Source organism: Ctenocephalides felis, unplaced genomic scaffold, assembly GCF_003426905.1.
Source record: "Ctenocephalides felis isolate EL2017-DRISC unplaced genomic scaffold, ASM342690v1 CF-g0.4_SCAFFOLD_00065, whole genome shotgun sequence".
NCBI lineage: Eukaryota > Metazoa > Arthropoda > Insecta > Siphonaptera > Pulicidae > Ctenocephalides > Ctenocephalides felis.
The window spans coordinates 10719-23418 of NW_020536219.1; the positions used below are offsets into that span (position 1 = coordinate 10719).

Genomic DNA, 12700 nt, shown 5'->3' on the forward strand with positions numbered 1-12700 from the left:
ACAATTTATAATAATAATCACAATATTTCCAAATCATAACCTTCTATTGTTTTTACTTCAGCAAAAATATATTTAAAAATTCAGAGACTAAAATCTTCTTTATTGTCTAAAGTGTAATTCGATGAAGAATTAATATGTTTTTGGTATTGTTGAAAGGACTGCCTAGCTGTCAATAACTTGAAAATAATGAATATTTTTAGAGGTAATGTTACAAAAAATTTAAATCAATATTATCAATAAACAATTTGTAGAAATTGTTTCTAACCTGTTTGGTTCTGTTTTAGATACATTTACAAACAGAAAGCAGTGAAATGGTTTCAATTTGATAAACAAAGGTTGCCAAGGATTTTACACAAGACTTATTTTCAATGGTTAAAATTTTATAATCAAAATAAAACATTTAATTCCATCCTGTTAAATAGAAATTTGTTAGAATTGTTATTTTTTGTTTTAGATTAATCAAATTTTTAAAATCCAAATTTATATTCTGTAGTTTTGTAATTTTAAGTATATGTTATGTAAATTTTGTAAATTCTTAATTATAATATGAAATAAAATTAATATAAAAAATGGTTTCTATATTTACAGGAAATTTTATTAAATTTTTAAGTTACATCAAAGACACCTACACGTTAATTTAGTAATTTAGAAACCTAACAAAAACGAAACCGTTACGTTTTCGCGCAATTTGGAAACGTTACCTAAACGAAACCGTTATGTTTTCGCGTAACTAAACAGGCCGTTACGTTTTTGAGGCGGAAATAGATACGTCTGTGTGCCTCTTAGGTTACGTAACCGTTATGTTTTACGTATAATCTGTTCCCAGTAAACCACAAACGTAACATAAAGTTAAAGTAACGTAGCACAGAAGAAACGTTGTTATGTATTTTATGGTTACGTTAATAAAACGTAAATGTTACGTTTAATTGTAACCTTTAAACGTTAATGCATGGTTTTCTTCATAACGTAACCGTTCAGTTACAGTGTTTTGTAAGTTTAACATACAAAATGGACGGTGTGGTACAGCTGTTTCACAAAACTGTCAAAAAGATAGGTTACGTGTTCTACTCTTTTATGTATGCGAGACTCTATGCACGAAAATACAATTGAAAGTTTTTCGTGACTCTATATATTTTACTTTTCTGTCTATGACTAATGGCTCTAATGGACGCTTCATATTGAAGATCTTTTGACAAGCAAATTATTTCATTCTTTTGAAGCATTTATTTAATCATTATTTATATGATTAATATTTTATATGATTAATGTAGAACGTATTAGTTATGCAATGTGCAGTTAAAATGTTTAAAATGGAATCGATCAAGGTAAGTATAAATATAAAACATGTGTAAATTATTTTAATTTATATATTATTATAATAATGATTTTTTTTTCAGTATATAGTTGGACCTTAATGGAAATTCTATTCGCGTATTTTGTTATTTGTAGATGTTTTCATCAAATGTATGTTTATCAAATAATAATTAAATTCTACAAAAAAATCATAACCTCAATGATTATTGCAATGTTGAGTCAAAAGGTTAGTAAAATGAGATATACAAATACAAATTTAATATTTGTAGCCCCTTCAGTAACAATAATATAGTTCGGCTAAACAGGAATAAAAACTAATACAATGGTTTTCAATTGAAGAAATATAATGACTCAGAACATAATAAAGATATTTGCTCAAATAAAGAATATGAATGCAAAGTTAGAATATAAAATAATAATCCACCATCATCACGAAAAAATGATTTGAAGAAGAATAAAATTTTTTACAGCATTAAATGATGACACTCGTGTCATGTGTCATGGAATTGGTATACCCCATTATGATAGTTAGAGATGATTAGATGATTTAGTATTAATTTTTTATGATTTAGTTTTAGCAAAAATATGATTTAAAAGTCGGTGGATGAAATTTGGCTGAACTGACAAGAAACAATTAAGACAATATTTGAGCAATATGTTCATAAAGGAATTAGCTGCACTTTGTTCTTAATAAATAATGAAAGTAAATAGAGGTAATTAGAAGTATTGTTACAATTTATAATAATAATCACAATATTTCCAAATCATAACCTTCTATTGTTTTTACTTCAGCAAAAATATATTTAAAAATTCAGAGACTAAAATCTTCTTTATTGTCTAAAGTGTAATTCGATGAAGAATTAATATGTTTTTGGTATTGTTGAAAGGACTGCCTAGCTGTCAATAACTTGAAAATAATGAATATTTTTAGAGGTAATGTTACAAAAAATATAAATCAATATTATCAATAAACAATTTGTAGAAATTGTTTCTAACCTGTTTGGTTCTGTTTTAGATACATTTACAAACAGAAAGCAGTGAAATGGTTTCAATTTGATAAACAAAGGTGGCCAAGAATTTTACACAAGACTTATTTTCAATGGTTAAAATGTTATAATCAAAATAAAACATTTAATTCCATCCTGTTAAATAGAAATTTGTTAGAATTGTTATTTTTTGTTTTAGATTAATCAAATTTTTAAAATCCAAATTTATATTCTGTAGTTTTGTAATTTTAAGTATATGTTATGTAAATTTTGTAAATTCTTAATTATAATATGAAATAAAATTAATATAAAAAATGGTTTCTATATTTACAGGAAATTTTATTAAATTTTTAAGTTACATCAAAGACACCTACACGTTAATTTAGTTAATTAGAAACCTAACAAAAACGAAACCGTTACGTTTACGCGCAATTTGGAAACGTTACATAAACGAAACCGTTATGTTTTCGCGTAACTAAACAGACCGTTACGTTTTGGAGGCGGAAATAGATACGTCTGTGTGCCTCTTAGGTTACGTAACCGTTATGTTTTACGTATAATCTGTTACGTTCTATTAACGTTTTCATTACGTTTTGTGGTTTACTGGGTTACGTTCTATTAACGTTTTCATTACGTTTTGTGGTTTACTGGGCGAAGATACGGGGCAAAAAGTCCCAAAAATGGTAACGGAAAGAGAATGGAGTGTCCGATTTTAAACATTTTACTTGTATAGACAAAAACTGATTAAATTTTTGGGAAGGCAGGTCTAGCGGTTTCGGAAATTTAGTAAGAATAGTAAAAAAAAATGCCATTTGGCGGTCAAAAATGATAGACATATGTTCATCAAATTATCAGATATTTTATAGAGATTTTAATAAAACGAATAAATTTTGTTTATATTTCTATGGGTTCCGTAAAATCGTTTATCCGTTAGACGGCGACGCGGCGCTTTTACGCGTTTCGATAATTCGTCTCTATGCAGCTGAAGCAGTACGATTGCTTTGAAAAAAAGTTCAACATTTCCAAAATATTTCAAAATAAAACAAAACATTTTTTTCAAAACCTCAATTTTTACGATTTTAACGATTTAAAACTTCTCGAGCCTAATTTTTTAAAAGTTAAAAAAAAATCTTTTTCAAAAAAAATAATTTTTGATACGGGAAGCTCCAGCAATTCGCCTTAAGGTACGATGCCATACACCACTAGTATGAATACCATAGATACAAGATAAATAAGCATAATAAAAGTCACAGGTGGCACCATCTCTCAGTTTGAGCGCTCACGAGATGTCAATGATATGTCAAATTAGCGGAGAATGTATGTACAGTTAGAAGTTATGACAGAATGGTTTCTGTAAAATACTAATAATTCTTTAAATCATTAAGTAATTTTCATATTAATGTCATTGTGCAACTTTTATGTGTGATAGTGCGTTGAAAGCACAATTACATTTATTAGTTGCTAGTTAAACTTTTTATTTCAATCAATGTTTTAGCGACGTACCGTTATGTGTAAAATTCAGCGTACCAATTCGCAATTTAATAGTGCAGTGACCCACAAAATTAATTTTTATAATAAATGACATATCATTTATATGAGCTACTTTAATATATTCATTTTATTTTTATACTGCACTTTAAATTTTTTTAAAAATGTTTTGTATATAACGTTTTGTTCTGGTCTTGTTACGTTTGAGGCAGCTTTCTTTTAAAAATAAATAAAAAAAAACAATGGCTTTGCGTAGATCTCATGGTTATGAAGAAATGGATGGCACAAGCCATCCAGAAAATATAAATGATTCTACTGCAAATATCTCTCCAACTGCTATTTCCAGTACAGATCATTTTACTGCTCAAGAAATAGAATTAACTACAGTTAGCGTTGTACCAGATGGTATGTGGTTAATCATAATAATCCAAGCTACTTTAAGTAATAGCTTAACAAAATATCTTTCTTTATATAGACACATTTACTGTACCCCAGGCTGTCAATGCGTTAGGTTTTGGTTGGTTTCAAGTAAAGCTTTCGCTAGCAACTGGATTATGCTGGATGGCAGACTCTATGGAGATGTCTATTTTGAGTATGCTAGCACCAGCTCTGCATTGCCATTGGGGAATCTCCAAGTATACAATTATTTTTTTTACTATTCTTTTGTTTGGCACAAGAATATTTGTAGCAAAACTATTCAAAAATAAATTAAAAATCAAACTCTGTACTAATGAAATTTAACATTGTGCATTTTATATAGAAAATAAGTAAAAATTACTTAACAGAATATGGCTTTATTGCATATATAAAACAGTATAAAATATTAAAATTTATGAGATCATGTTTATTTATTGAAATACAAGATATATTATATTATCATGATAGTTGAAATATATATTATTATTACGAAAAAACTATATATTTACTACAGATATCAGCAAGCGCTAGTTACAACAGTAGTATTTATGGGAATGATGCTGAGTTCAACATTTTGGGGCCATCTTAGTGATAGATATGGAAGGAAACCAGTAAGATTATTAAATTATATAATATGATCTGGTTTGTACATTATAATATCTCTAGTACTTATTAAACCAAACAATGAATGTAATTTTTTATATATATTTTATAGTTTATAAATAATTATTCTCAAGTAATATTTTGGAATATATTATATAAATACTTCTCGTTTTCATTTAATATTAAAACAATACCTCAAATATACATTCCAAATATTACTCTTAAAATAATTCATATTTAATTTGTTTTATTTTCAGGCTTTGACACTATGTTCTGTTTTATTATTATTGTATGGACTATTGAGTGCAGTAGCTCCTAGTTTTCTCTGGTTGCTTTTACTAAGAGGTCTTGTAGGCTTTGCTATTGGATGTGTACCACAATCGTGAGTAATATATTTGAAAGAGTTAGCTAGAATTTTGGGATTTGTTTTTAGTTCATTTTTTTTCTTTGTAAATCATTTATATATTTTGATTTCACCAATGTACATGTATTTCATTTCATGCATCTTCAAATGTGCTTTCTGTGGATTTTTTGTTTTATTACTTCAAGAGTTACACTTTATGCTGAATTTCTACCAACTCAACAAAGAGCTAAGTGTGTAGTTCTTTTAGATGTAAGTTTATCATTCATGTTTTATACTTTTATCATTATAATTTCTTGTTTACATTAATGTTTTTAAAATGCATCATTTCCATTTTATTCATGTCATGTTTGTGAGAGCATTTTTGATTTGCTCATTATTTAAAAAACTAAATATCTAGTAAAAAGACTTTAAAATATTATAAAGCATAAGTTCAAATTATTTTTAGTTATATTTTAATGATTTTTAATTTTGGTTTTAATATTATTTTATTAATGATAGTTTTCCGTAAAGTTAAGCTGATGATATATTTGATAATACATAATAACTAATAACTAATTCACTTTGCAGTTTTAGTTGATTTTTTTTAAATTTTTGCTGAATTTTTAAAATAATTTTTATTGAAAAAATATTTGTTCTGCTGCCCAACCATACACTTAAACCCCAAATATTTTGATTTAATTATTTTATTGCATGATGAGCTTCTGGGTGGTATTTTTAAAAAATATAATTTAATCACTAAAATCAGAAGATATTTGTTTTAGTGTTTTTGGGCACTTGGTGCGTGCCTAGAAGTCGTATTGGCACTTGCAGTCATGCCCACTCTAGGATGGCGTTGGCTTTTAGGATTATCCACAATACCATTGTTGGCATTCGCTATAGTTACTCCAGTACATAATTGAATTATATGATATACTTAATTTTAATTCCTATAGTTATAATAGAAATATTTTAGTGGCTACCGGAGTCTGCTAGGTATCATATTGCTTGTGGTCAAACTGAGAAAGCTTTATCAACACTACATCAGGTGAATTTATTAATCAATATTTTGAAATTTAAAAATAACTACAAAACCAAATAAGTTGGAAAAATATTTTATTATTTACAAAATTTATCCATTAACCCTTATCGGTCGGAAATCACCTGTGACGTGACAAGAATACTTTGACGCTAATGACTGATAAGGGTTGAAGTCATAATATTTCATTGTGAAATGTATAATTTGCTTTGACACTTACCATAATTAATAGTTAATAAGACGATTTTTTGAAATTTTCAGTTACATAACTGAAATTACAAACTTCAGATATTAAACTAATGCACTATTATGTATTATTATTTATTGTGCTTTTTCTTTTCTTTATTAGGTTGCTAAAGATAATGGTAGACCAATGCTGCTAGGTCGATTGGTTTTAGATGGTAATGGCAGTGTTATGAAAAATGACTTAAACAGAGGTCGTTTAATGGGATTATTAGCACCACACTTGCGCCAAACATCTCTTCTTTTATGGGCAATTTGGTAAATATATATAGGGTGTCCCAGACCTTGACGTTAAGCCAAATCTCATGTTGGGAAATTATGAGTTTTTATCTTTTTATGATTCATTATTAAAAAACACATACATCCCTAAATTTTTACTCTTCTACAACCAATCCCTATTCTGTAATAAACATCTTAGTAATCAAATTTTTCATATAGCACGATAACTGAACAATTATTGTCTTTTCTGTTCAAGTTTTTCATTGAATTTAGATCAAAATTTTTGAGATCTGCTGAAACATTTTTAAAACCATTTTTATATATTGGAGATGGCAAGATTGAAACCAATAAAACTAGATGAATCAAGTTATCTATCAATTCTTGCATAATCACTGATTTGCAGAATTATCCTATTGTACAAATATTTTTCTTGATGTGCACCAAAAGTTCTTAGTTTTTGAATGGCTTGCAAAAAGAGAGTTTTAACAAAAAGAAAGTACAATACAAATCTATGGCAAAGCTGTGCACTTTGCCGCAACCTCACTCGATTTGCTAAACATGCCATAACATAATTCACAAATGAATGTATGGATTTAGCTTTGTAGGTAAAAAATAAATGAATTAATGAAAAGCTCTGTAATAATATATTACCACCTTGAATCTTCAAATGTGCCAATTCAATTGAAATGAAATCAGTTTCAGATTAGGCTTGCATGTGCAAAGACTATTAATGTCCCAGGAATATTTGGGACATGCATTTCAGTGGGTAAACCATCCATATAGTTGGTGTTTTCCCTTTCACATAGTTACCACCTAGTTCTGCATTCATAATCAGTTACTATTTTATACTAAAATTTTTCTAGAAATATTTATGGCTCGACTGCATTTACCGGGCCAGCTAGTATATATATATATATAAAAAAATTAAATGAATGAATAGGGTGTATGTGTGTGTGTGTATGTATATATATATATATATATATATATATATATATAATATAGAATTTTGTGATATGAGTGGAACGAATATTAATTGTTAAATATGAACAATACAACACTCAGATTTTTAACCCACGCTTTAATTTAATCATCACAGACGTTTCGAGACCATGGTATATCTGGTCTTCAGTTTAATTTAACAGTAAAAACTATATACTAATAATACATTCGAAAAGTCCAAACTATTAACATTGATTCTGCCATGCTCTGTTTAAATAAGTCTTTTTTTATGGAATTAGTTTTGGGGATTATAAAATCAAACTTATGGTTCCTGATATTAGCATGATACACAAGCGTACTTTTAAATTTTTCATTATCTTTTTTTTTTTGCATGGTAATTCATGTTGCCTGAGTTTTCTTTATCTAAGTTCTGACAAGTCTGGCTAATGAATTACAATGCGAAAAAATAGATAATAAAAATTCAAAGGTATGCTTGTGGATAATGCTAATATCAACAACCATAAGTTTGATATTGAGAATCCATATTCCATGAAAAAGACTCATTTAAACGGAACATCGCAGAATCATTGCCATGCTCCGTTCGGACTAACAATAGCGCAAATCTGAGAACCGTCACAAATATTTTACACGACTCTTATATAAACATCATTAATAATTAATAATTTTTTTCATTTATCTTATTCTCTTCAATAAATTAATCTGTTTTCACATTAGTTGATTTTAGTATTCGATCGCGCCATTCTTTTTGTTTACATTGTAATAATATCCATTCTTGTCTCTTCTTCTTCGACACCTAAGATTTGTTTTCAAATATTTCTGTACATATTCACATGTTTAGTACTGTGTCAATCATTGTAAGAGATAGTTGGTGTTTTTTGTTTTTTAAGAATTAAATATAATTTGAATAAACTATTAAATAATGTATTATTATATAATTTTTCTGTTTTGAAATTACATTGAAAATGAGGCATGAAAATGACCATGGTCTCGAAACGTCTGTAGTTATTAAATAAAGTGTTTGTTAAAAATCTGAATGTTGTATTCATATTTAACATTTATATTTATATATATATATATATATATATATATATATATATAATCAATATATAAATCAATCAATGTATTTTTTAGGATGGCATGTGCTTTTTGCTATTATGGTTTAGTGTTAATGACAACTGAACTTTTTGCACCAGTTACTATGACTAATTTAAATGAAACTGTGAAAACCTTGCATGAAGTCATATTGTTTAATTCTTCGAGCATAGGGAATATGACATTTGATAATCAAACAGTGATCAATACTTGTCACCCTCTTACGACCCCAGATTATATGGATTTGTTATGGACAACCCTTGCTGAGTTTCCAGGTATAGACAATGTTTTTGTATTTGAGCAATTTTAATGTAAACCATTATTGTCTTTCCAAAGGAGACCCTTATGTTTTTTCCAGTAAATTCGGTTTATTAATTTTGTTTTAGCGTCATTTTAATTCATTCTGAATTGTTTCACACTAAAATTAAAAATAGTACACACACATGTACATACACAGATGAAACTTGATAAGGATTTGCGTTGTGTTTTGAGAGACAAATTAGTGAAAAAGTGCATAATTTGTTGTTGAACGTCTCACGAAAAATCTTGGACCGCTTTTCTGAATAAGTTAGGCGTTCATCGCGTTGATTTTTTTTACGTTTTTATTGAAACTTTGTATGGGAGATTATAATACTAAAATATTATACACCTACAAAAAGTAGTTGAAAGTTACCGTTTACATTTATACTTGAATAAAATACGTTTTTAGAACATGGAGTAGTATGAAATGTGTTTAATAATTCAAATTGAATTAATACAATTTGGATTGATTAGTTTTTAGTGAAAACAGAAACTACAATACAGTTAAAAATTTTATCTAAATAGCTGAATCTTAATTTTTATTGCTTAAGGCTATTATTATGTCATGCATCTTCTTTTAATCTCTTAACCGGGCAATACACATTTATGTGTAAGAGGAGGAGCAATGAATAGGTCTTCAAAAATTAATTTGCGCCTATGGATCGACGGCACTGTACTTTCGATCGATTATTGCTTTGCGACTTTGATTTGTAATTCTTTTTATACTCCAAAAATATTAATAAGTGATATATATTTCACAATTTTTCATTAATTTTGTGTATGAATATATAATAATAGAATTACTAAATGATGGACACCGGGCACCCGGTACAGGTTAAGGAAAAATCACTTACGACTAGTTTTGATTCTATGTTTATTGACTATTTCAATTGAATACTATACAAATACAATACTGAGAATCATATACCACTGTAATTATTTTTTTTATTACTGTATATCATGCATTTGAATTGAAGAATAAGAAGATTGTCTTTTATTACAGGTATATTTGCCACAATCTACATAATTGAACGTTGCGGCCGTAAGAAGACGATGGCTGCTCAGTTTATCGTTTATGCGGTATGCGTATGTATGTTGGTCAGTCGAGTGAGCGATCGTTTGTTCCTGACAATCGTGCTATTCGTGGCCCGCGGTGTTATTGCCGGACTATTTCAGGCGGCCTACGTTTATACACCGGAGGTGTATCCAACGGCGCTCCGTTCTCTTGGAGTCGGCGCGTGTTCAGCGGTCGCCCGACTCGGAGCAATGCTAACTCCGTATGTTGCACAAGTATGTTAATTATATTAATTTTTACTTCCTTACTTTTACTATTTATATTTATTATCATACAAATTTAATAGCGAATATAAATAGTGGTGTATGGCATTGTGCCTTAAGGCAAACTGATGGAACTTCCCGTACTATAACAAAATGTTCGAGGAATATTAAATGTTTTCAAATAGATTATTATACATTTTGTAATATCGTCTAATATTTATAAGAATTATATAAACTGAATTACGAAGTTAAAATTATTCATTTAAAATATATAAGTGAGCTTTAGAACTTGAACCAGAATTAAAATTGAAATCTGAATTATTTTTGATATACAAAAAAAAAAATCTGAGAAAAAAAATTGAAATGAAATTTTATTTTCCAAAAGCAATTGTTTCGTCAATACAAGCAGAAAGTTTTTTGAATTATTCAAATTGGATGTTTATTTCTCTGAAAAACTGCAATTTTTTGTACATTTAGTTTGGTATCTTCAAAATGGCTGAACCTGCCTTTGCCAGAAATTAATCACCATTTCTTCCAATCATTAAAAATTGAATGTTTTTTAGATCATTCAAATCGGGATGCTACGTTCTCTCAAAAATTTGATTTCTATTTTCTGCACTCTTTGCTCTTTATCTCCGTAACGGCTGGACCTGCCTTTGCCAAACACTAATCAGCACATCTTTCTATCAATAGGAATCGAATGTTTTTTAAATCGAATATTTTATAATAGCAATATGTATAATATTTAAAAACAATAATGTAATGTAATCAACATTTGTACCATGTTATAACTTTAAAATGTTTATCTATGCCGATTTCTTTGTTGATTTCGGTACGCACACAACGACAGAAATCTATTTACATACGCGAAGTCTAATCACTATCGACCAGTATAGAAATGATATCATCGAGAGCGAATAACGAATCTTTGGCCCACTTATCTTACCTTATCTGCCGTAACGCACTTCCGTTGCATTTGCACGGATTTCCACCGTTAGTCGCGCCTAAAGAAGTTTTACTTCAATATTAGTGTAAAGTAACATATACCTTAGAGTTGTTTTTCACATGCATGTAAAATAGAATTTTCTAAATGTAAAATGTATTATTCTTTATTTATTATTATTTTCTAAATATAAATGTTTATATGTTCTGCACTTTAATTGTGTAGCACAAGCTCTAAACTATATTGATCTGAGATTTGCCAGGTAAGTTAGGCATAAAATGATAATCTATTCATTTTGATAGCATTTTTTGTATCAGTATTCCTAATACTGTACACTTGTAGAAAGTGCAGACTTATTACTCTTTTTAGTGCATTGCTACAATTTTATTAATTTAAAAAATGATCTTATAGCATGTACTACTGCAGATAATAAATTTTCAATACTATAGTATAGTATTGTACTTTTTCTATGCTTCAGTGTTTTATTTTATGTCATAACATTATTTTTACTTCTAGTTTTTGTGGTAGATTATATTTAAATGTTAATAATTTAGAATTTAATGCCATAACATTATTTATATTTATTTTTATAAGTTTGAAACATAATAGAAAAATACTTTATTACTACTCATAACATTTGTTTGTAGGTATTACTGCAGAGTGCTCCAAGTACCGCAGTAGGCGTATATTGTGGAGTAGCTATCCTCGCTTGTATAGCGTGCTTACTTTTACCTTATGAAACCAAAGGCCTTGATTTAGGGGAATCCAGTGAAGTAAATACACAATCTCAATGAAATTGTGAGCTTTAAAATTGAGTACCTAAGTGATTAATAATTACCGTCCAAATATTATAGCTAATAACAAGTTTATTTATTTAACAAACTATATATATATATATATATATATATATATATATATAAATTTATATTTATTTATCTAAAATATAATATATATTTTTACTTTATCTGCTGTTTTGTTTTGAAAGAGTTGAAGTTGTTTATTTTTTGCAGTGTTAAAATATATATATATATATATATATACATATATATATATGTATATATATATATATATATATATATATATATATATATATTAATTTTCTCGTTTATTCAAAATATATTATTGGTAACAAATGTTAGTATTTAATATTACCGTTTTCTCATTATTTTTCCAAAACATTCATTTATATAATTTAATTAATTTGAAATGATTATGATTCATTGGGATTTTGAAAGACCTTCCATGATAATGATATCTATTTGGCATTGTTTCTAATTACCTTGATTAGCTAGTTATTTCTGTATTTTTGTCTTCAAACAAATTTATTTGCAAGCAAATAATTTTGACCTTTTTATGATTATTATAAAACACTAGCCGGTGGTAAACTAACTGAAGCATGCCCCGACAATTTGGTGGGAATTTCTGCTACACCAGGTACCCATTTGTTTCCATCGCAGCAATAACATTCTACTACGGAT

General features: G+C 27.9%; 1 protein-coding gene and 1 long non-coding RNA gene across 2 annotated transcripts; both read left to right on the forward strand.

Annotated features, from left to right (window-relative positions):
- Positions 1-1572: 1572 nt before the first annotated feature.
- Positions 1573-2402, forward strand: LOC113367921. The gene is made up of 4 exons (XR_003366317.1): positions 1573-1823; positions 1887-2027; positions 2107-2247; positions 2330-2402. It is a non-coding gene; the product is annotated as an uncharacterized LOC113367921 (long non-coding RNA).
- Positions 2403-3646: 1244 nt separating this feature from the next.
- On the forward strand, positions 3647-12060 carry LOC113367820 (synaptic vesicle 2-related protein-like). The gene is made up of 11 exons (XM_026609431.1): positions 3647-4193; positions 4264-4423; positions 4720-4816; positions 5066-5190; positions 5358-5421; positions 5934-6059; positions 6125-6196; positions 6537-6688; positions 8741-8976; positions 10005-10291; positions 11870-12060. Exons 1-11 carry the CDS (start codon positions 4031-4033, stop codon positions 12014-12016), a joined length of 1629 nt encoding a protein of 542 aa, XP_026465216.1. The 5' UTR covers positions 3647-4030; the 3' UTR covers positions 12017-12060.
- Positions 12061-12700: the final 640 nt, after the last annotated feature.

Bases quoted from the DNA above. Each gene is read 5' to 3' on its own strand.
- LOC113367820 (XM_026609431.1), top strand. From the start codon at position 4,031: ATGGCTTTGCGTAGATCTCATGGTTATGAAGAAATGGATGGCACAAGC. The intron at 6,060-6,124 runs GTACATAATTGA...GAAATATTTTAG, and splicing joins CATTCGCTATAGTTACTCCA to TGGCTACCGGAGTCTGCTAG. The intron at 8,977-10,004 runs GTATAGACAATG...CTTTTATTACAG, and splicing joins AACCCTTGCTGAGTTTCCAG to GTATATTTGCCACAATCTAC.